Here is a 21,908-nt window from a genome sequence, read left to right on the forward strand (position 1 = left end):
TATAAGTAAACAAAGGAATCAATATTAAATGAACTTTCTTCTCAACATGCACTACAAAAAGCAAACAAATGGGTTGGACACATATGAGACAATAATACACCTTATCGCTTTTTGTCAACTGGACATCATTGAAATTACCATAAAATTTTTACATCGAAGTGAATATATTTTTACATCATAAAAGTAGTGATTTTTATCTGATGTGTCAAAAATTTCAGGTCAAGAGTGGGTGAATATCACCTAGCCATTAAGTCTATCCCAGAAAAAAGTAAGAAATCACTAACATAAAAATGTCAAGGGAAAGTACATTAATTTTTGTTTTTCATCTGTTTAATAGTTCCTTGTAGGTCTTATAAAATGTTTCTGATTATTTTAAGAGAAATCTTAATAGGACCTATAAGTACAGTACCTTTTATTAGAAAGTTGAGTCTTCAAATTTGATTTGTGTTGTCTGTCTTCTCCAATCAGAAAGCAGAAACAGAGTCCATGTTTTAGAACAGAAACCCCCAAATCACACAGATAAAAAAAAAAGCTCCATAAGGGCTATTCCAGAAAAAAATGTATGGGGGGGCGTTGGAAGGCACATTATATCAATAATACATGGGTGATGGGTATCAGAGCAACTTTTCACACTATAATGCACTATAATTCTCAATTACAATTGTCTGGGTGGCCGGTGCTGACAAAAATTGCCTTCCAACCCCCCATACATTTTTTTCTGGAATAGCCCTAACTATAGCTTATCTTCAAGAATTGATAAGTTTGGTTGAATTCTGTGAAGCTATAATTAAACAGTTTTGAATTAGTAAAGTAGGAGATGAAAGATGTGATCCCTATTGGTCACCCTAACTAGACACTGTCAGACAACACAATAAATCAATGTTATTAAGTCAGGGTGAGTGTTTATTGAATAAACTTCACAAAGCTTTATTGGGTAGTTACATTCAGAAATACAAACATAGCTATATAGAGGACTATGGGATATGGGTTTCACTCATTGTGGAAGGCTGAACAGTGATCAATTTGTGTGTCATTTGGTCAATTTTGGAGAGTCGTCTCATTGGCATTTATGTCACATCTTCATATTAATTACATTATATTTAATATTCCTTGAAATCTTTTAATCCTGATGTCTTGTTTGGTAAATATGTGTTAATTCCTATTGAGTTCACACAGTTATCTGAATGATATTTACTCCACATCTGCTTATAATACTAAATGATATTAATTGCCAGAAATCAAAAACTACTTATTTTACTATTTTTGTCTGTTTCTTTTTTAGCCATGGCATTGTCAGTTTATTTTCGATTTATGAGTTTGAATGTCCCATCAAAATCAATTTTTTTTCACACAAAGCATTAGTTGAATGTTTACCTTGCTTCTAACACTGGTGTAAAGGTATCATTAGGTTTCGCGGGGTTACCAAATTCATCCTGGAATTCCAAAGGAATAGTGAAGGGTAAACCTATACGGAATGGACCGTCCAGCATGCCAACACTAAATTTCTCTGGGTCACTTTCTGTAACAAACAAGAACAGTTACAATTATTTTTTTGGGATGCTTCTGGCTTCTGATTATTTCAGTGAATACTACATATGATACACAGATAGTCACTTTGAAAATTTTGTAACAGCCTAAAGTTAATTTTAAAATTTCACTTTAATACTGTAGATTCAGAAATTATTGTGTGCATCTATTATTGCTATTATGTGATTTTAGACTAAATGCAATTTCAATTTTTTGTGATATTGAGAAAAATCCTGTTTAATTGATATTTAAAATTTCAAAATGAGAGTTAAAATTATTGAGAATATACCCCTGTCACATTTTTCGCAATAATAAAAAGATCACAATAATTTCAGAATTTACACTACATTTTACACATGAAATTTGAGTTATCTCCCCCTATTTTTCTAATTAATAGAAACAGAAAACAAGTCAAAAAGACAATAAAAAAAGTATCTGAATATTTTTGAATAGAAATGTCCAGCAACTTAATAGCTTCAATACAATTATACAACCCATATAATTGGTATGGGTTACTTTACATTATTAATCAAAAATCCAGCTGACTGTTCAATATATATATAAGGTGTTAGGTGGCTGCCTGATATATTGTACAAGTCAGATTTCAAATCAAGGTTGTTAAATAAATCCATCATCATGTAAAGAACAACACTTGTTTTTCACCAATACTGTATGTATTCTTTATTAATTCTTACCTATAACTGTAAACTTGATCTTGTGTGATGGTAGCTCTTTGCCAGAGTACACTGTATTACCACTTTCATTTAATACAACTTGTAGAATCAAGGTATGTGCACCTAAATTTCTAACATTCTCTAAAAAGAAAAAAAATAATCATGTTATTATTTGATTCCTCTCAACTTTTAAATAGAAAATTTAAATTGAAAATGGCAGATATGAAGGTATAAATGTAAATGAAAGGTATTGTTTTAATTGTAGAAAAAAATATTTGAATATAACTGAAGATGAGAAACATGTTTTATTAGAATGTTCAGAATATGCAGATTTTTTGCAAACAATATTTTATAACAGTGTATGGAATATAGAAAGTTGTTTTAGTAATTTGAGTAATGAGGAAAAGTTTTATTTATTTTTCATGATGACATAGTTTGCTATTTTACAGAGAAAAAGTATTGTATACTCGTAATAAGTGTATATAATGTTGTTTGTTTTTGGTATAGTTATTTTCTAATACAAGAATGCACACACTGACATGTCTCGTCTTCTTTACTAATCATTGATATTGTATTGATAGTCCTAAATATAAAGCTTTATCACAACAGTCACATAAACTTAACATAAACCAAGACAAGAGGCTGTCACAACGACAGCAAACCGGATTTATTAACATTTATTTGTGTCCTGGCAATATCACAAGAACCATTACTGATGAATGGTGAAAGTGAAAATCGTCAATATCAAATTTGACCTCCATTTTGTCATCAGTATCAACATATAAAAATTTGAAAAGCTTAGATTGAATGGTTCATGAGTAAATGCAACAGCGTGAATGGAAACGCCATTTTACGATCTTTCAAGAACCATAACTCCTGAACGGTAAAAGTAAGCTTTGGTTGAATGGTTCATGAGAAAATGCACGGACACGACTGGAAACACCATTTTTCAATCTTTCAAGAACCATAACTCCTGAACGATAAAAGTCAAAATCATCATTATTGAACTTGACCTCCATTTTGTCATCAGTGACAACATATTAAAATTAGAGAAGCCTTGGTAGAACAGTTCATGCGTAAATGAACGGACACGACTGGAAACTCCATTTTTAATCTTTCAAGAACCATAACTCCTGAACGGTAAAAGTCAAAATCGTCATTATTGAACTTGACCTCCATTTAGTCATCAGTAACAACATATAAAAATTTGGGAAGCTTTGGTAGAATAGTTCATGCGTAAATGCACGGACACGACTGAAAACTCCATTTTTCAATCTTTCAAGAACTATAAGTCCTGAACGGTAAAAGTCAAAATCGTTATTATTGAACTTGACCTTCATTTAGTTGTCAGTAACAACATATCAAAATTTTAAAAGCTTTGGTTGAACGGTTCATGAGTTAATGCACGGACAACATTTGATTGCCGCCCGCCCTCCCGCCCGACTGACCGACAGGCCGCCCAATGTACATCCCCAAATCAATAACCAACATTTTTGTCACAAAAATCCGGTTAAAAACTAAACATTGACCAATGAACCATAAAAATGAGGTCAATGTCAGATGAACCATGCTAGGCAGGCATATGTACAGCTAAGAATTCTTTCACACAACAAATATAGTTGACCTATTGCTTAAAGTTTAAGAAAAACAGACCAAAATACAAAAACTTAACACGGAGCAATGAACCGTGAAAATGAGGTCAAGTTCCAATAAAACCTACGCGACTGACATAAAGATCATAAAACACTTCCATACACCACATATAGTTGACCTATTGCATATAGTATTAGAAAAAATGACCAAAACTCAAAAAGTTAACTTTGACCACTGAACCATGAAAATGAGGTCAAGGTCAGATGACACCTGCCAGCTAGACATGTACACCTTACAATCATACCATACATCAAATATAGTAGACCTATTGTATACAGTATGAGAAAAACAGACCAAAACACAAAAACTTAACTACAACCACTGAACCATGAAAATGAGGTTAAAGGTTAGATGACACCTGCCAGTTGGACATGTACACCTTACAGTCCTTCCATACACTGAATATACAAGACCTATTGCTTATCGTATCTGAGATATGGACTTGACCACCAAAACTTAACCTTGTTCACTGATCCATGAAATGAGGTTGAGGTCAAGTGAAAACTGTCTGATGGACATGAGGACCTTGCAAGGAAAGCACATACCAAATATAGTTATCCTATTTCTTATAATAAGAGAGAATTGAACATTACAAAAAATCTTAACTTTTTTTTTCAAGTAGTCACTGAACCATGAAAATTAGGTCAAGGACATTGGACATGTGACTGACGGAAACTTCGTTGCAGGCTCGACAAAAATGATGTTTTATGCTAAGAAATATTGATATTTGTTAAATATGTAATACAAATGTATTTTTAATGTGTGTTTTACACTCTCTCATAAATCTTTTTAGAGTGGTTCTTTTGTAAAAAAAAGTATTTGTTGTTGTTGTTGCACAAATAAATACTTTGAGATAAGAGAAGGACCAATTTTGTATTTGATTGCTTAGTTTTTTGCTGTACACACTGTAACAGTTTCCTAGCAGCACACCATTTCCATTTCTGATCCAATATCCAAAGTTTACCCTATTCAACAATTTTTCTAATGTTATCTTCAAAATTTTTACCCATTTTTCTGAACCAGTATCCCCAGTTTTTACTGTACTGACTAATGTGAGATACTATAACTTCATCTCGTGATGGTCCTACAAATAAACAAGTTAAACATTGTTTTATTTTCAGAAATATAATCAGTACCAATTTAAAAGCACAATCAGTATAAAATTTCTCTCTAAAGTCTGAATCACACATCGAGCGAAAATTTATCATTTCAATTTTTCTTTCTGATAACCTTTTTTGCAGTCAAAAATGTCTTTTAAGAAACAAATAACTATTTTCTAATACATTTATTCAACCACATTCAAGTTTGCTATTTTTTTTATTTATTCTGCATTATCAGTGTAAAACTAGAGGCTCTAAAGAGCCTGTGTCGCTCACCTTGGTCTATGTGATTATTAAAGGAAGCAGATGGATTCATGACAAAATTATGTTTTGGTGATGGTGATGTGTTTGTACATCTTACTTTACTGAACATTCTTGCTGCTTAAAATTATCTCTATCTATAATGAACTTGGCCCATTAGTTTCAGTGGAAAATGTTAGTAGAAATTTACAAATTTTATGAAAATTGTTAAAAATTGACTATAAAGAACAATAACTCCTAAGGGGGTCAATTGACCATTTCGGTCATGTTGACTTATTTGTAAATCTTACTTTGCTGAACATTATTGTTGTTTACAGTTTATCTCTATCAATAATAATATTCAAGATAATGACCAAAAACAGCAAAATTTCCTTAAAACTAACAATTCAGGGTCAGCAACCCAACAACGGGTTGTCCGATTCATCTAAAAATTTCAGAGCAGACAAATGTTGACCTGATAAACAATTTTACCCCATGACAGATTTGCTCTAAATGCTTTTGGTTTTGAGTTATAAGCCAAAAACTGCATTTTACCCCATGTTCTATTTTTAGCCATGGCAGCCATCTTGGTTGGATTGCCGGGTCACCGGACACATTTTTCAAACTACTAACCCAAAAGATGATTGTGCCCAAGTTTGGATTAATTTGGCCAAGTAGTTTCAGAGGAGAAGATTTTTGTAAAAGATTACTAAGATTTACGAAAAATGGTTAAAAATTGATTATAAAGGGCAATAACTCCTAAAGGGGTCAACTGACCATTTCAGTCAAGTTGACTTATTTGTAAATCTTACTTTGGTGAACATTACTGCTGTTTATAGTTTATCTCTATCTATAATAATATTCAAGATAATAACCAAAAAGAGCAAAATTTCCTTAAAATTACTAATTCAGGGCCAGCAACCCAACAACGGGTTGTCCGATTCATCTGAAAATTTCAGGGCAGATAGATCTTCACCTGTTTAACAATTCTACCCCATGTGAGATTTGCTCTTAATGCTTTGGGTTTTGAGTTATAAGCCAAAAACTGCATTTAACCCCTATGTTCTATTTTTAGCAATGGCGGCCATCTTGGTTTGATGGCCGGGTCACTGGACACATTTTTCAAACTACTAACCCAAAAGATGATTGTGGCTAAGTTTGGATTAATTTGGCCCAGTAGTTTCAGAGGAGAAGATTTTTGTAAAATATTACTAAGATTAACGAAAAATAGTTAAAAATTGACTATAAAGGGCATTCACTCCTAAAGGGGTCAACTGATCATTTCAGTCATGTTGACTTATTTGTAAATCTTACTTTACTGAACATTATTGATGTTTACTGTTTATCTCTATCTATAATAATATTCAAGATAATAACCAAAAACAGCAAAATTTCCTTAAAATTACTAATTCAGGGGCAGCAACCCAACAACGGGTTATCCGATTCATCTGAAAATTTCAGGGCAGATAGATCTTCACCTGTTTAACAATTCTACCCCAATTCAGATTTGCTCTAAATGCTTTGGTTTTTTAGTTATAAGCCAAAAACTGCATTTTACCCCTATGTTCTATTTTTAGCCATGGCGGCCATCTTGGATGGTTGGCCGGGTCACTGGACACATTTTTTAAACTAGATACCCCAATGATGATTGTGGCCAAGTTTGGTTTAATTTGGCCCAGTAGTTTCAGAGGAGAAGATTTTTGTAAAAGTTAACGACTACGACGGACGCCGGATGCCAAGTGATGAGAAAAGCTCACTTGGCCTTTTAGGCCAGGTGAGCTAAAAAGTTAAGTACAAACAAAATTAGGATTTTTAGCTCTGGTGCCTGGCAGGAATTAAAACTAACTTTATACTATAAATCTTAAGGCTCATTCAGACCAAGTTTAGTTAAGTTGAATTCAGATGAAAAGCATTTCTAAAATAATCCTTAGTCAAAACAACTCACCATGCCAAATGATTTTGAGTTCTACCAGCAAACGTTTAGATGAAGCAGCATTCCCAGGAAGCTTACTGATAGTCTCCCCTTTTTTATTGGCTATCTCTATCTTAATGGCACCTAAAAATAGATTGAATAGATTCAAATACTGATCATACAATCAATTAAAATACAGACTAAATTACTGACCTTACAATCAATTATAATACAGACTAAATTACTGACCTTACAATCAATTTAAATATTATAAATATGTTATTCAAGTCTCAGACAGGGTATATACTGTGGCATTTCCGGCTTACAGTTTATCTCTCCTAAGCAGAAGACATGTCAGTTACTGCTAGTAATCCATTGTTAATTTATGTACCATTGTTCAGTTTGCTCAGTTTCTATTCTAACTTCAGACTCAGACTTCTTTTAAACTGAATTTTACTGTGTGTATTGATGTGTTTGTTCTTTCTAAATTGGCTAGAAATATAGACAGGGGGTTGAAATCTCACTAAACATGTTAACCCTGCTGCATTTTTGCACTTATCCCTGGCCTTAGTTAGCCTTGTATCAATTTTATAATTTCAGTTCATTTATAAGTTTTGGGGTTTTGAATCAAGGCTCACATTACTTCAGAATTATAGGGAGAAGTGGCTTCTCTTTTTGAAACTGATAGGGAGAAGTGGTGAGATTTGAAAGAGAAGTGCTCATTCGCACGGTGTTTGGATTTTACTATAGTATAAAGGGTCATATGTAAATAATGTTCTTTTTATATTATTCAATTCATATCTGAGTATACAATTAAAGTAACATTTCAAATTAAAAGTTGTTTAAGTTTAACTAAGGTTTTAAATGAAAGGTTAAGCAACTTTGAAACAATCCATAAAAAATATAGGGAATTATATACACCAATCAATTAGATGTAACCAAAAGTCTCTTAATGCGTGTGGAATACGTAATTTTTCCGTAGTAATTATTGTAAAAGTACGGACTTCGGTCATAGCTGGTCCGGTTCAGATCCGTAGTTTAGAAATCGGTCAATGGCAAACGAATGCAAGAAAATTTACAAAAATAAACGATGTTTGACAAGTTATTTGGAAAGGAACATGATGTTTTTAATGCAATAAATGGATTGAACTTTTACTGGAGGCAACTTTTATCACGTTTAAATGAAGTAACAAACTAATTTTGCCGCCGAAATTTAGGTTGATGTACGTTTTCGACCACCGGAACTTGCAGAAATGCACGAAGTGATAAAAAGTTGTATTTTCATCAAATAACCTGCTACACACTGCAAAGACAATGCTTCAACCTCTTTTCTTAAGATAATCAATCGTTTAGGTCTAAATTTCTTTAATTATCAATAAACTAGAGGCTCTAAAGAGCCTGTGTCGCTCACCTTGGTCTATGTGCATATTAAACAAAGGACACAGATGGATTCATGACAAAATTGTGTTTTGCTGATAGTGATGTGTTTGTAGATCTTACTTTACTGAACATTCTTGGTACTTAGAATTTTCTCTATCTATAATAAACTTGGACCTTTAGATACAGTGAAAAACATTTTGTAAAAATTCACAAAAATTTACCAAATTAGTGAAAATTGTTAAAAATTGAATAAAATGGGCAACAACTCCTTAAGGGGTCAACTGACGATTTTGGTCATGTTGACTTATTTCTAGATCTTATTTAGCTGAACATTATTGCTGTTTACAAGTTATCTCTATCTATAACAATATTCAAGATAATAACCAAAAACAGCAAAATTTTCTTAAAATTACTAATTCAGGGGCAGCAACCCAACAACAGGTTATCCGATTTATCTGAAAATTTCAAGGCAGATAGATCTTGACCTGTTACACAATTTTACACCTTGTCAGATTTGCTCTAAATGCTTTGGTTTTTGAGTTATAAGCCCAAAACTGCATTTTACCCCTATGTTCTATTTTTAGCCATGGTGGCCATCTTGGATGGTTGGCCGGGTCACCGGACACATTTTTTAAACAAGATACCCCAATGATGATTTTGGCCAAGTTTGGTGTAATTTGGCCAAGTAGTTTCAGAGGAAGAGATGTAAAAGATTACTATGATTTACGAAAAATGGTTAAAAATTGACTATTAAGGGCAATAACTCCTAAAGGGGTCAACTGACCATTTCGGTCATGTTGACTTATTTGTAAATCTTTTTTTGCTGAACATTATTGCTGTTTACAGTTTATCTCTATCTATAATAATATTCAAGATAATAACCAAAAACAGCAAAATTTCATTAAAATTACTTATTCTGGGGCAGCAACCCAAAACCGGGTTGTCCAATTCATCTGAAAATTTCAGGGCAGGTAGATCTTGACCTGATAAACAAATTTACCTCATGTCAGATTTACTCTAAATGCTTTGGTTTTTGAGTTATAAGCCAAAAACTGCATTTTACCCAAGGTTCTATTTTTAGCCATGGCGGCCATCTTGATTGGATGGCTGGGTCACTGGACACATTTTTCAAACTACATACCCCAAAGATGGTTGTGGCCAAGTTTGGATTGATTTGGCCAAGTAGTTTCAGAGGAGAAGATTTTTGTAAAAGATTACTAAGATTTACGAAAAATGGTTAAAAATTGACTATAAAGGGCAATAACTCCTAAAGGGGTCAACTGACCATTTCGGTCATGTTGACTTATTTGTAAATATTACTTTGCTGAACATTATTGCTGTTTACAGTTTATCTCTATCTATAATAATATTCAAGATAATAACCAAAAACAGAAAAATTTCCTTAAAATTACTAATTCAGGGGCAGCAACCCAACAACAGGTTATCCAATTTATCTGAAAATTTCAGGGCAGATAGATCTTGACCTGTTACACAAGTTTACCCCTTGTCAGATTTGCTCTAAATGCTTTGGTTTTTGAGTTATAAGCCAAAAACTGCATTTTACCCCTATGTTCTATTTTTAGCCATGGCGGCCATCTTGGATGGTTGGCCGGGTCACCGGACACATTTTTTAAACTAGATACCCCAATGATGATTTTGGCCAAGTTTGGTGTAATTTGGCCCAGCAGTTTCAGAGGAGAAGATTTTTGTAAAAGTTAACGACGCCAGACGACGACGGACGACGGACGACAGACGACGGACGACAGACGACGGACGACGGACGACGGACGCCAAGTGATGGGAAAAGCTCACTTGGCCCTTTGGGCCAGGTGAGCTAAAAATTGATGTTTCATCAACTTGGTAAAAATTGAAAATGTCCGATAACGGAAGCGACTGAAAGCGGGTATCGTCAAGAACAGGGCGACTTGTTTTCGCTTTTGGGGGTCGGAGAAAGCGAAGTGATGGTCGGGAAAGCGACTTCTTCGCCCAAGTCGCCTGGTAGCGTGAGCCCTGTTGAATGACATCCATTTTCACTGAACAAGTACACATTTTTGTTTACGGGCCAGCTGAAGCACACCTCTTGGTTCAGGATTTTTCGTGCTGTGCTGTGGCCTCAGCTGTTTTCTGCTCTTAGGTCGGGAATGTCTCTTTGACACATTCCCCATTTCCATTCTCAATTCTATTTTATTAAATTAAGTTGCTTATTCCTGTAAATAGACATAGTAAGCTATATCTATAGAAAGTTATGTTATTATTTCTATAACACAAATATCAAAATATGTAAGTAAGGGTTGTTCCATTCATCGTATACATTTATGGCAGCCAGACTTGGGGTCAATTACATTGGAATGTAATTAATTAAATTACACATTACATTGCAAAAATGGTCAATTACACTAATTACACATTACACAGTTTTTGAAATGTAATTAATTAAATTACAATTACTTTACTAAAGTAATTAATTAAATTACACATTACATTTCATCATGATATTTTTTAACAATAATTTACATGTTTATATAATGCATGTGTAAAAATTTTCATGTAAGCAGAGTTTAAGCGTTGCATTTGATAATCATTTAATATAGTTATTTTAATGTTTTGTCAATTATTCTGAATCTCTCTGGTCTGAAAACAGCACTTGTACATAGTCTTTCGACAGGAGCTAATATGGTACAAGATATTGTTTGATCAGGACATGGAAGTTTTTTTATTAGAAGATCATTATATTGATAGGAGAGGGAATTTGTTCCTATTAACTTGCCAATACATCAAGGGGTATTTTGACATCTCAGAAATGAACTCATTTGAATTAAACATAATATGAATAAGGAAATTATAAATGAATTTAAAATATTTTTTTATTTTACTTTAAAAATATAAAAAAGTGCATGTCACAATATTGAAAATAATTTTTAGTACAAACAATGTATATAATGTCTCAGTATTAGCAATATTTTGCTAATTAGATAAAATATCTGTAATAGTGGCATTGCCCCTGGACATTTTAATCTGATTAATTGCTGTTTGTTTTTACAGCTGTTAATTTTTATTTCTATAATCCTTTTGTGTATACTAATTTGACAAAATGATTGTATGCAGTGATTTTAAATTCTAAATGAACTGTCTCAGAAAGAGGTTTCACACTGACACATTTTATTGTTTTTGTTTAACAAGGTGTTTATTACTTATCAATCTATTTAGTTAAAGATCTTTCTTAAAAACTGAACAACCCTAATATATATGATTATCACATTTTTTAAATTATAAGACTATTAAAAAAAATCTGTAGGTCAAATAAAATATATAAAAACTTAAGAAAAAATTACAGACTTCATATATTAAAAAAGCATTGATATTAATATTTGAAAAATATATATAATTTTACAATTTATATTATAAAACACAAATCCTTAACTGTAACACCATAAAAGGACATGTAATTGAAATGTAATTCAAAAGTAATTGAGCATTACATGCTTTTTTCAATGTAATTAATTAAATTACCATTACATGTAATTAAAAAAATGCTCAATTACACATTACATTCAATTACATGGAAAATTGTAATGCATTACACTTAATTACCATTACATTTTTAATTACCCCATCCCTGATGGCAGCACTTTGACCTATATAATTGTTAACCTTTTACACATTGTAACTTGGATGGAGAGTTGTCTCACTGGCACTCATACCACATCTTCTTATTTATATTTGACTGTACAACCATTAGTTTTTACATACCTACTGTTTCTCCTGCTGCTCTACTTTCATTTTGTTTCACTTCAAATCCTTCTGGCCAGGACACTAATAACATTGATGGTAGTCTACAACAACAGTTAATCTTGTCACTATCAGATTTAAAGGCTTAGAGGCTCTTTTAACAAAATATCTTACGACAAAAATTTATCCTAGTAAGTTATACTGAGATGTTCATTAATTACAACTATTTTTTTGAAAGATTTTTGTGAAAATGTGTCACAGAATTGTGTTTTAATGAAAAAGTAGGGCAAAAAGTACAGCCTCACTCATAAATGAAAACATGACTAATACCAGGCCAGGACCTTTATTTGAATAAATATTTTTGTAGTTATCTATGAATGATCCATGAAATTCCTAATTTGGCATTAATTTTAAGAGTAATATCGTAATAAATACATGTATCTAAATTTAAGTTAACTTAAAGGAAACTTTATAATGGACATGCAAACCTATTTGCGTTTATAGTGTGTCTTCCTATGTTGTAATTATAATATACTGTTAAAGTGAAGATAAGCACCTATATAGATTGGTTTTCTTATTTGAATGGTGAACTTTTAAAAATTGCATCCACTACTATTACAAACACAAAAATATCATCTGGAGTCCAACCTTCCCTTAATTTTTTTCCTGGAATAGCCCTAATGTTTGGAAAGGTAATAGGGGAAGAAACCAATAAAATTGTCTAACAAAAAAAAATAAAAAAATCTGTTATAGTCCTTACTTACTTAGCTTCTTCTTCCTCTATGTATTTCTTTATAAGATGTGGTGAGGCCTGTCTGTCAAGTTTAGATAATGGAACGACCTTGACCTCATCATACAGGGATCGTGGTTCCTAAAATACATGAGAAATTATAATCATACAAGGGTCTGTCAGTGTCTATCAAGTTTAATTATAGGAAAGACATTGACTTCATCATACAGGGATCACAGTTCCTAATATGTCAAGACAGTAACTGTCAATTTACTTAATGAGTAAATGACATCAGAGGAACATCAATCTTACCAAACACCCCAAGGTTGACTTAGGTCACCTGAGGTCTATTTTTTAATGGTAGTAAAACAAATGTGTGGTTCAAATTTTTTGAAATTTTTATCTTTTTGTCAAAGGGTCAAAGCAAATATTTTGTCAAAATTTTATGAAAAATTGACAAGACAAATTAACTTTAGTCAAGGTGTTTGGTACCATCTCAAGGGAACTTTTATTAAATTAAGACAAGGTTATGAACATTATTATCTGACCTTAACATACCTGTATGACCTCTAAGTCGCCACCAGTAGCAAAGACATCACCTTCATACTCTCCGTACAAATAAAATCTTTTGATTGTTCCAAGCAGTGTGGGTAATGTACGGGTTATTCTAACCTACAATATAATAATAAGTAGTGAGATTTGTATGAGCATTCATCTTTATTTTTTGAGTTTCTCCTTTCTACAATTCGAATAAAATCTTTGGAATATTTTGTTCAGAGCAGTGGTATGGGTATTTTTTCACTGTGATACATGTAGATCAGCAGTTAATTCCAGTAAATATGTCTTTCCTGTAGAACGAGCACATGTTCACATATCTTTAAATATCTTTAAATATCATTTTATACTATAAGCTTATACACTATGTTCAAGTTTATTTTTAGCTAGATATTTCTCGCCTTACATTGAAGAAAGGTTAAAAGTGTCAACTGTTTTTGTGTTTGTAAATGACAATATTAATGACTATCAATTGTGTGTATGGAGCAGGGCTTCCAAAATTTTTTTGAGCCAGCCAGACATTTTATCCTGATTTTAATCCCCAAGACTAAGTCACAAAAGGCAATAATACTAATCAGATGGCCATCCCAATGATTGACATTAGATAAAAAAAAAAAAACGATATTAAACTTTACTATGATATAAATTTGATGTTCTGACATACTGTTAAAATTGGCAGTGCATCATTCAAAGTGTGCACATCAGCGTGCTTATATCTGCCTCAGACTCTTTATTTGTGCAAACTGACATTGTCTAAAACTTTACTTTTGTTTGTCACATTTTCCAAAACCGGATGTTGACTTGACAATGGTAAAACATGGACCATAAACAGATGCGTAAAATCTATGTATGTTTACAAAGCACGACTGAGTGAAGAAGCTCTTTCCACATTATTTCTTCAAAAAAATACTTGAAATGAACGTTAGATACAGGTATCAATGATAGTTTTAGCATTTTTGAAGAAATGTAGGATGCATAATTAAATTTCCCACCTGTGCACATGCGCTCACGTGATCTTTTTCATACAACGTAGTTCTGCCAATTTTTCCTTTAAAATTTTTTTAAATATTTTATCAAATCATGTTTATAAATGTATTTGTTATTATTTTAATCTCTTGAACTAAATCAATTAGATACAAACCACTGAAATGTACGAAAATAATTGTGAATAGACCAATCAATTTATATGATGTCCGGTACTGAACATAGTTCACCTGTCACCTGAACAGGTAGATTTCAGCTGTCCAACAACTAATTAGCATTGATTAAAATTAGAAGGTATTGAAGTAGGGGTTGTTTTGATAGTAATCATCATGTCACTTTTATGACCGGAAATGTGTGGCTGTTAAAGGCAAAAGGTCGGGTCAAAAAGATTGTGAATTATGATGACCGAAAAAGCCTTGAAAACTATAAAGTAGATGACCGTTTCATGCTTTGCCCAGCCGGACTTTTACTGGACATAATACAATTGTCCGGAATATATGACCATTTTGGAAGCCTTGGTATGGAGCAGCTTGTATTATAACTACCATGGATTTATTATTATTCATTGGAGACCAACTTTTCATGTATTTCGTGGGTATTCCTTCATCAACGAAAATTGGTGCCCACAAAAATAAATAAATCCACAGTATTAGCATGATAAAAATTATACACTAACCAATTGCCCTTTTTTGAAGATTTTCCCATCCCATTCCACCTGTTGGAACTCTGCCCATGGAGTCTGTCTCTGTTTTGGTAGGTCAGCACGTACTACCTGACCTTTGAACTCTGTGAAATGAATCTGTTTATCACAATGTTCATGACATTCCTTCAGCCATTGCAGAAACTCCTTGTCTATAGCTGTTCTCTTTTCCTAATGTAAAAAGATGTTCACATGGTCAGGAGGTAGTTATTATCTAGATCATAATCTATAATAAGCATTCTTCATTCCTTTCAAAATCTATGTTAATTAATTGATGCAAAAGTAAATTGAAAATTTTGAAATGTGAGGTCACCATTTTGCACAAAAAAAAAAACTCACACCAAAATGTACATGTCAAGCTAAATATCTCTATTGCCATTTACTTAAAACAGTCAAATTGAATTGAAACAACAGTCTTGGATTTTCATTAACATCAATATCTTTGTGTTTTAGTGATTTTAGTTTGTAAAAGAAATACTTTTGCGACAGATATTGCTAATTTCTGTATATGAATGATATGATAATTTCTTTAATTCTGTATGCATTTAAACTTGTTCTGTCAAGTTTCATAAATTCTTGAAAATCCAAAATTGTTAAAATTTGTCTAGTCTTAATTTTCCCCCAATTTTGTTAAGAATGTGAGATTCTGTATTTACTGTTAAATTGTTGGAGAAAGAGATCATACCACCTAACCCTGTTGACTTTAACATCTGTCTTCTCTACATAGTTAAAATTCAAATCACACTCTTCCTTAACTACCTCCTACTGGGTGGTGGTAAAAACTTTATACTTCAAATGGGTTAGTCAGTCAAAAGATAAATACATTACAAATCATATTATGTTTCTGTATTACACACAACAACTGTGACTGCACTTGCTATAATAATGCATTGATAAAACAAGCAATTTTTTTTATGTAACATCTTAATTTTATTGTTGTGAAATAAAAATGTAATCATATTAGAACTAAATTTGAATGCCTTTTTATTATTTTTATAGAATTGTAAAAGCTTTGATAAATGTTCTTTGATCAGTTCTTTTTCACTCAATAAAATTATAAAAAGAGCATTCAATTCTTAAATTCATCTGAACTAGTCATGCTAGCACCCAAAATTAAAAGTATCCCTCCCCCTAGTTTGTAATTTAAAGATACAATAGATTTTCCTCTTGTTAATAATCACCTGTCCGTTATGTATTCTATGATAGGCTGTGTTTTTTTCCTTCATTCTCATTTCAAGGTCAATGAAGGTCAACTTATTAGTACTGACTTGGAAATGATCATTAGTAAACAATACACCAGAAATTCTGAAAAGAACGATTCATTCTAAATAACGTTATTGTAAGCGGTCAAATGAATGATTGTTTTTTTTTATCTTAACCCACAAGCAAATAGTTTGTTGAATATTCAAGATGAAGAATTGATATACAATTTAACATAATTTACATTATATAACTTAGATCAATCCATTTCACATAAAATATAACAAATTTTCTTAATTTAGTCTGAATATTTATGTATAATCAGGAAATATGTGTGAAATCATGTAAACGGTAGGTAAAATAATTTACAGTAAATTCAGAAATTATTGTGAGCATTTATTATTTCAATTTTAACATGACCAACCAAAATTCAGGAAAAGCTACATACAAATATGTGAATCAGATATCAGCATGTGAGGTCTTATATTTGCAATTCTCAGCCAGTGGTTTAATTGGCAATCAACTACATTTACATTACCCATAATGCATTTGATTAAGGAACAGGAAATTGTACAGTATGAATTACATACCTGTTGTAACATTCCAATGGTAAGTTTTTCCCTTTTTTTGGTTCTGCACACCATTCAAAACTATAAAAAAATAATCAAAGTACACTCAACATAATATTCACTATCTTTATTTGTAAGTTTCCTCTGTCCTATCAAATTTGTTTAGCTGTTCATCTCATTCAAAGGTACAATTTCTTGAGAAAAATTATGGAATCCTGTATATTTTACTTTCCAATTGGAATAAGGAACACTGAAAAGTTTTAACCAATCAAATTTCTGGATCAGACTCTGAAACTTACTCTTCTATAGATGTATATGGAATAAGTCTGCCATTCCAGTAACACTCAAATATTGGTCTCCTTCCCCTTCCTGGTCTGTCATTGGCAGCATAATCATGTTCATCAAACACCTCAGGTTCACCTATAATAAACAATGTATGTCAGACATTCAAGAATCAAAGCACTGAGGGCATTAAAAGTACAGAATGCAGGCATTTTCAATGTGAAAAGTTATGCATTGGAGCATATGAGCAATGGATGGCATATTTTTAAATTAAAATATATTCTTTGTCCATCAACTACAATAATAAACAAACTCTAATTATAATATTAATTTTAACCCTTTAACATTCAAGGATTTTTTACCTTTTCTTCCCGAATAAAGGATATCTGTTTTCAATCAATTGCACATTTCGATAAAAAGCTCACTCAAAGGACAAGTTAGACTCATCTGATAGATAATTGACCAAGGTTTCAGGAAAACTTGATTTAAGGAAAATAATTTCTTACGTTGGTCACGTGATATCCCTCAAAAGTCACGTGACATGCTGAATTAAAGTGACAAAAATGTACAATTCAAGCGGAAAAGCGGTTTTACAGACATTTAGTGACAAAAATAGAACATAGTTTTAGTGTTAAATTAATGCAAGAAGACTTTCGGAAACGTTATCGGTGAAAACTTTATACAGAAAGATGCAAAACTTGTCTGATTGGTAGAAATATCAAGACTCGAAACACCGAAAAATAGTGGATTTTTTTGAGAATTTTTGTCATAGTCAAATAAATGGCCCAAGTTTATGTTAAAGATGTTCTATTCATAACTGCTTACAGAATAAGCCTTTAGGATAGAATTTTGAGTAAATATTGAATGAAAATCTGGTATTTTTGAGTGCCCAGGCTAAGAATGTAACAAAAACAGAGAGAGGGGAGAAAAAGGGCGGGGGGGGGGGGAATTTTCTTTTTGATGTAAATCATGTATTTCAGTTGTCTTAATTGAAATTGAAAGTAAAGTTAAGTTAAGTTACATTTAATATAGGAATTAATTTTTTCATCCTCCGGCAGTGAGGTTTGAACCCGCGATCATCCGGGTGTTGGACTGTGCATCTTTCCACTGAGCTACAGAAACCATTGGAAAACTTATGAAATTTAAGCATATAAGTCACCTTCTCTGTAAGACTAGAAATTAATGTTGGGAGAACATAATCAAACTTCGTTTTCTTAAGAAGCTATTTTTTGAAAATTATTATTTTTTGAAGCAAATTTGTAAGAAAGTTATTCAGAAATGTTCTTTTTTTCGTCTATATGTCACTATTTCTATACCTTAGCGATACGATATCCAACACCCTCATAACCAGACACTAAAGAAACAAAGATTTGTTATTGCTATTTCGACCTGGCTAACAATTTTTAACACATTTTGGATGTTCTCATCTCTTTTGCTATAAAAACTGACAAAACAAAACATGAAAATTCCTTGTAATTTGAGTTTGTTTCAGTGTTGATACTCTATGAATCAGATTTTTTGTATGTGTATGAGTTTTACTTACAGTTTTGATAGTATTCTTGTAAATGATCACGGCACAGTTATCAAAATTGTCATTTTTAAACAAAAAACAGCAACAATTTGTCTTGTGACATTTTGTGAAAATATTCTATTTAAAAATAGAAATAAAACAGTTTTCCCCCAAAAAAATCTTGTCAATATAGGGCAAATTGACATGATGCATGGCATTTTGTTGGTTTCAGACACCAAAAATCAAGTTGGTGGTATACTGATCTGCAATTTGAGCCCACAACCACATATGTACGTTAAAAATTGTCAACGATACAAAACTTCATGCAAACTACTCCGCCACAAATTTTGCTTATCGGTCAAATTGACCGGTAGGAACGTTAAAGGGTTAAGAATCGTACTTAACCCTTTAACATTCAAGGATTTTTTACCTTTTCTTCCCGAATAAAGGATATCTGTTTTCAATCAATTGCACATTTCGATAAAAAGCTCACTCAAAGGACAAGTTAGACTCATCTGATAGATAATTGACCAAGGTTTCAGGAAAACTTGATTTAAGGAAAATAATTTCTTACGTTGGTCACGTGATATCCCTCAAAAGTCACGTGACATGCTGAATTAAAGTGACAAAAATGTACAATTCAAGCGGAAAAGCGGTTTTACAGACATTTAGTGACAAAAATAGAACATAGTTTTAGTGTTAAATTAATGCAAGAAGACTTTCGGAAACGTTATCGGTGAAAACTTTAACAGAAAGATGCAAAACTTGTCTGATTGGTAGAAATATCAAGACTCGAAACACCGAAAAATAGTGGATTTTTTTGAGAATTTTTGTCATAGTCAATAAATGGCCCAAGTTTATGTTAAAGATGTTCTATTCATAACTGCTTACAGAATAAGCCTTTAGGATAGAATTTTGAGTAAATATTGAATGAAAATCTGGTATTTTTGAGTGCCCAGGCTAAGAATGTAACAAAAACAGAGAGAGGGGAGAAAAAGGGCGGCGGGGGGGGGGGGGGGGGGGGGAATTTTCTTTTTGATGTAAATCATGTATTTCAGTTGTCTTAATTGAAATTGAAAGTAAAGTTAAGTTAAGTTACATTTAATATAGGAATTAATTTTTTCATCCTCCGGCAGTGAGGTTTGAACCCGCGATCATCCGGGTGTTGGACTGTGCATCTTTCCACTGAGCTACAGAAACCATTGGAAAACTTATGAAATTTAAGCATATAAGTCACCTTCTCTGTAAGACTAGAAATTAATGTTGGGAGAACATAATCAAACTTCGTTTTCTTAAGAAGCTATTTTTTGAAAATTATTATTTTTTGAAGCAAATTTGTAAGAAAGTTATTCAGAAATGTTCTTTTTTTCGTCTATATGTCACTATTTCTATACCTTAGCGATACGATATCCAACACCCTCATAACCAGACACTAAAGAAACAAAGATTTGTTATTGCTATTTCGACCTGGCTAACAATTTTTAACACATTTTGGATGTTCTCATCTCTTTTGCTATAAAAACTGACAAAACAAAACATGAAAATTCCTTGTAATTTGAGTTTGTTTCAGTGTTGATACTCTATGAATCAGATTTTTTGTATGTGTATGAGTTTTACTTACAGTTTTGATAGTATTCTTGTAAATGATCACGGCACAGTTATCAAAATTGTCATTTTTAAACAAAAAACAGCAACAATTTGTCTTGTGACATTTTGTGAAAATATTCTATTTAAAAATAGAAATAAAACAGTTTTCCCCCAAAAAAATCTTGTCAATATAGGGCAAATTGACATGATGCATGGCATTTTGTTGGTTTCAGACACCAAAAATCAAGTTGGTGGTATACTGATCTGCAATTTGAGCCCACAACCACATATGTACGTTAAAAATTGTCAACGATACAAAACTTCATGCAAACTACTCCGCCACAAATTTTGCTTATCGGTCAAATTGACCGGTAGGAACGTTAAAGGGTTAATGATTATTTTAACCAGGTGCTCCACAGGGCGCAGCTTTATACGACCGCAGAGGTCGATCCCTGAACAGTTGGGGCAGGTATGGACAAAACATTTAAGCGTGATACAGCTCTGAATTTGGATTGTGATCAAATTTTTGACATTATATGGGTTTTTTACACAAAACAAATGTCAAGCCACTCCATCATCATCATCATCTCAATTCAAATTTTAAATGGACTTTGCAACCATAAACACTCATTTAAATACATCAGAAAATTATAAAAATAGAAAATGACATGATAGTCATGTCTGGCAAAATGTCCAACATACATTATCTAAAAACATTTTAGATAAGATAAGGAAAAAAAGCTTCATCAGCAACATTTTATATTGGCAAATTTCCAATGAAGTTATTTACATAAAGTTATTGGCAAAAATAAATAGAAAATGACATCATAGTCATGTCTTGCAAATTTCCAACATATATTATCAACTACTATTCTATACAAAGAAAGATAACTCCAATTGAAAATTAATTGCTATTGCACAATACTTGATATGGAATCCTGATTTGGACCAACTTGAAAACTGGACTCATAATCAAAAATCAAAGTACATGCTTAGATAAAGCATATCAAATAAGCCCAAGAATTTAATTTTTGTTAAAATCAAACTTAGTTTAATTTGGACCCTTTGGACCTTAATGTAGACCAATTTGAAAACTGGACCAAAAATTAAGAATCTACATACACAATTAGATTTGGCATATCAAAGAACCCATTTATTAAATTTTTGATGAAATCAAACAAAGTTTAATTTTGGACCCCCATTTGGACCAACTTGAAAACTAGGCCAATAATTAAAAATCTAAGTACATTTTCAAATTCAGCATATCAAAGAACCCCAAGGATTCAATTTTTGTTAAAATCAAACGAAGTTTAATTTTGGACCCTTTGGACCTTAATGTAGACCAATTTGAAAACGGGACCAAAAATTAAGAATCTACATACATAGTTAGATTCGGCATATCAAAGAACCCCAATTATTCAATTTTTGATGAAATCACACAAAGTTCAATTTTGGACTCTTTGGGCCCCTTATTCCTAAACTGTTGGGACCAAAACTCCCAAAATCAAACCCAACCTTCCTTTTATGGTCATAAACCTTGTGTTTAAATTTCATAGATTTCTATTTACTTATACTA

General features: G+C 32.1%; 1 protein-coding gene across 2 annotated transcripts in view; it reads right to left on the bottom strand.

The window, feature by feature from the left end:
* The window catches only part of LOC143055648 (structural maintenance of chromosomes flexible hinge domain-containing protein 1-like), a 77,909-nt gene that overhangs the window by 43,888 nt on the left and 12,113 nt on the right, over positions 1–21,908 (bottom strand). For both annotated transcript variants that reach the window (XM_076228811.1, XM_076228812.1), the window contains 11 exons: positions 17,253–17,373; positions 16,975–17,034; positions 16,366–16,489; positions 15,161–15,355; positions 13,504–13,617; positions 12,980–13,086; positions 12,237–12,319; positions 7,140–7,250; positions 4,861–4,938; positions 2,223–2,342; positions 1,375–1,519 (listed from right to left, as the gene is read on the bottom strand). In XM_076228811.1, coding sequence (XP_076084926.1) covers positions 1,375–1,519; positions 2,223–2,342; positions 4,861–4,938; positions 7,140–7,250; positions 12,237–12,319; positions 12,980–13,086; positions 13,504–13,617; positions 15,161–15,355; positions 16,366–16,489; positions 16,975–17,034; positions 17,253–17,373 — 1,258 coding nt within the window. The remainder of the gene's footprint in view (positions 1–1,374; positions 1,520–2,222; positions 2,343–4,860; positions 4,939–7,139; positions 7,251–12,236; positions 12,320–12,979; positions 13,087–13,503; positions 13,618–15,160; positions 15,356–16,365; positions 16,490–16,974; positions 17,035–17,252; positions 17,374–21,908) is intronic.

The sequence above is a fragment of the Mytilus galloprovincialis genome, chromosome 12 (assembly GCF_965363235.1).
Source record: "Mytilus galloprovincialis chromosome 12, xbMytGall1.hap1.1, whole genome shotgun sequence".
Classification (NCBI taxonomy): domain Eukaryota; kingdom Metazoa; phylum Mollusca; class Bivalvia; order Mytilida; family Mytilidae; genus Mytilus; species Mytilus galloprovincialis.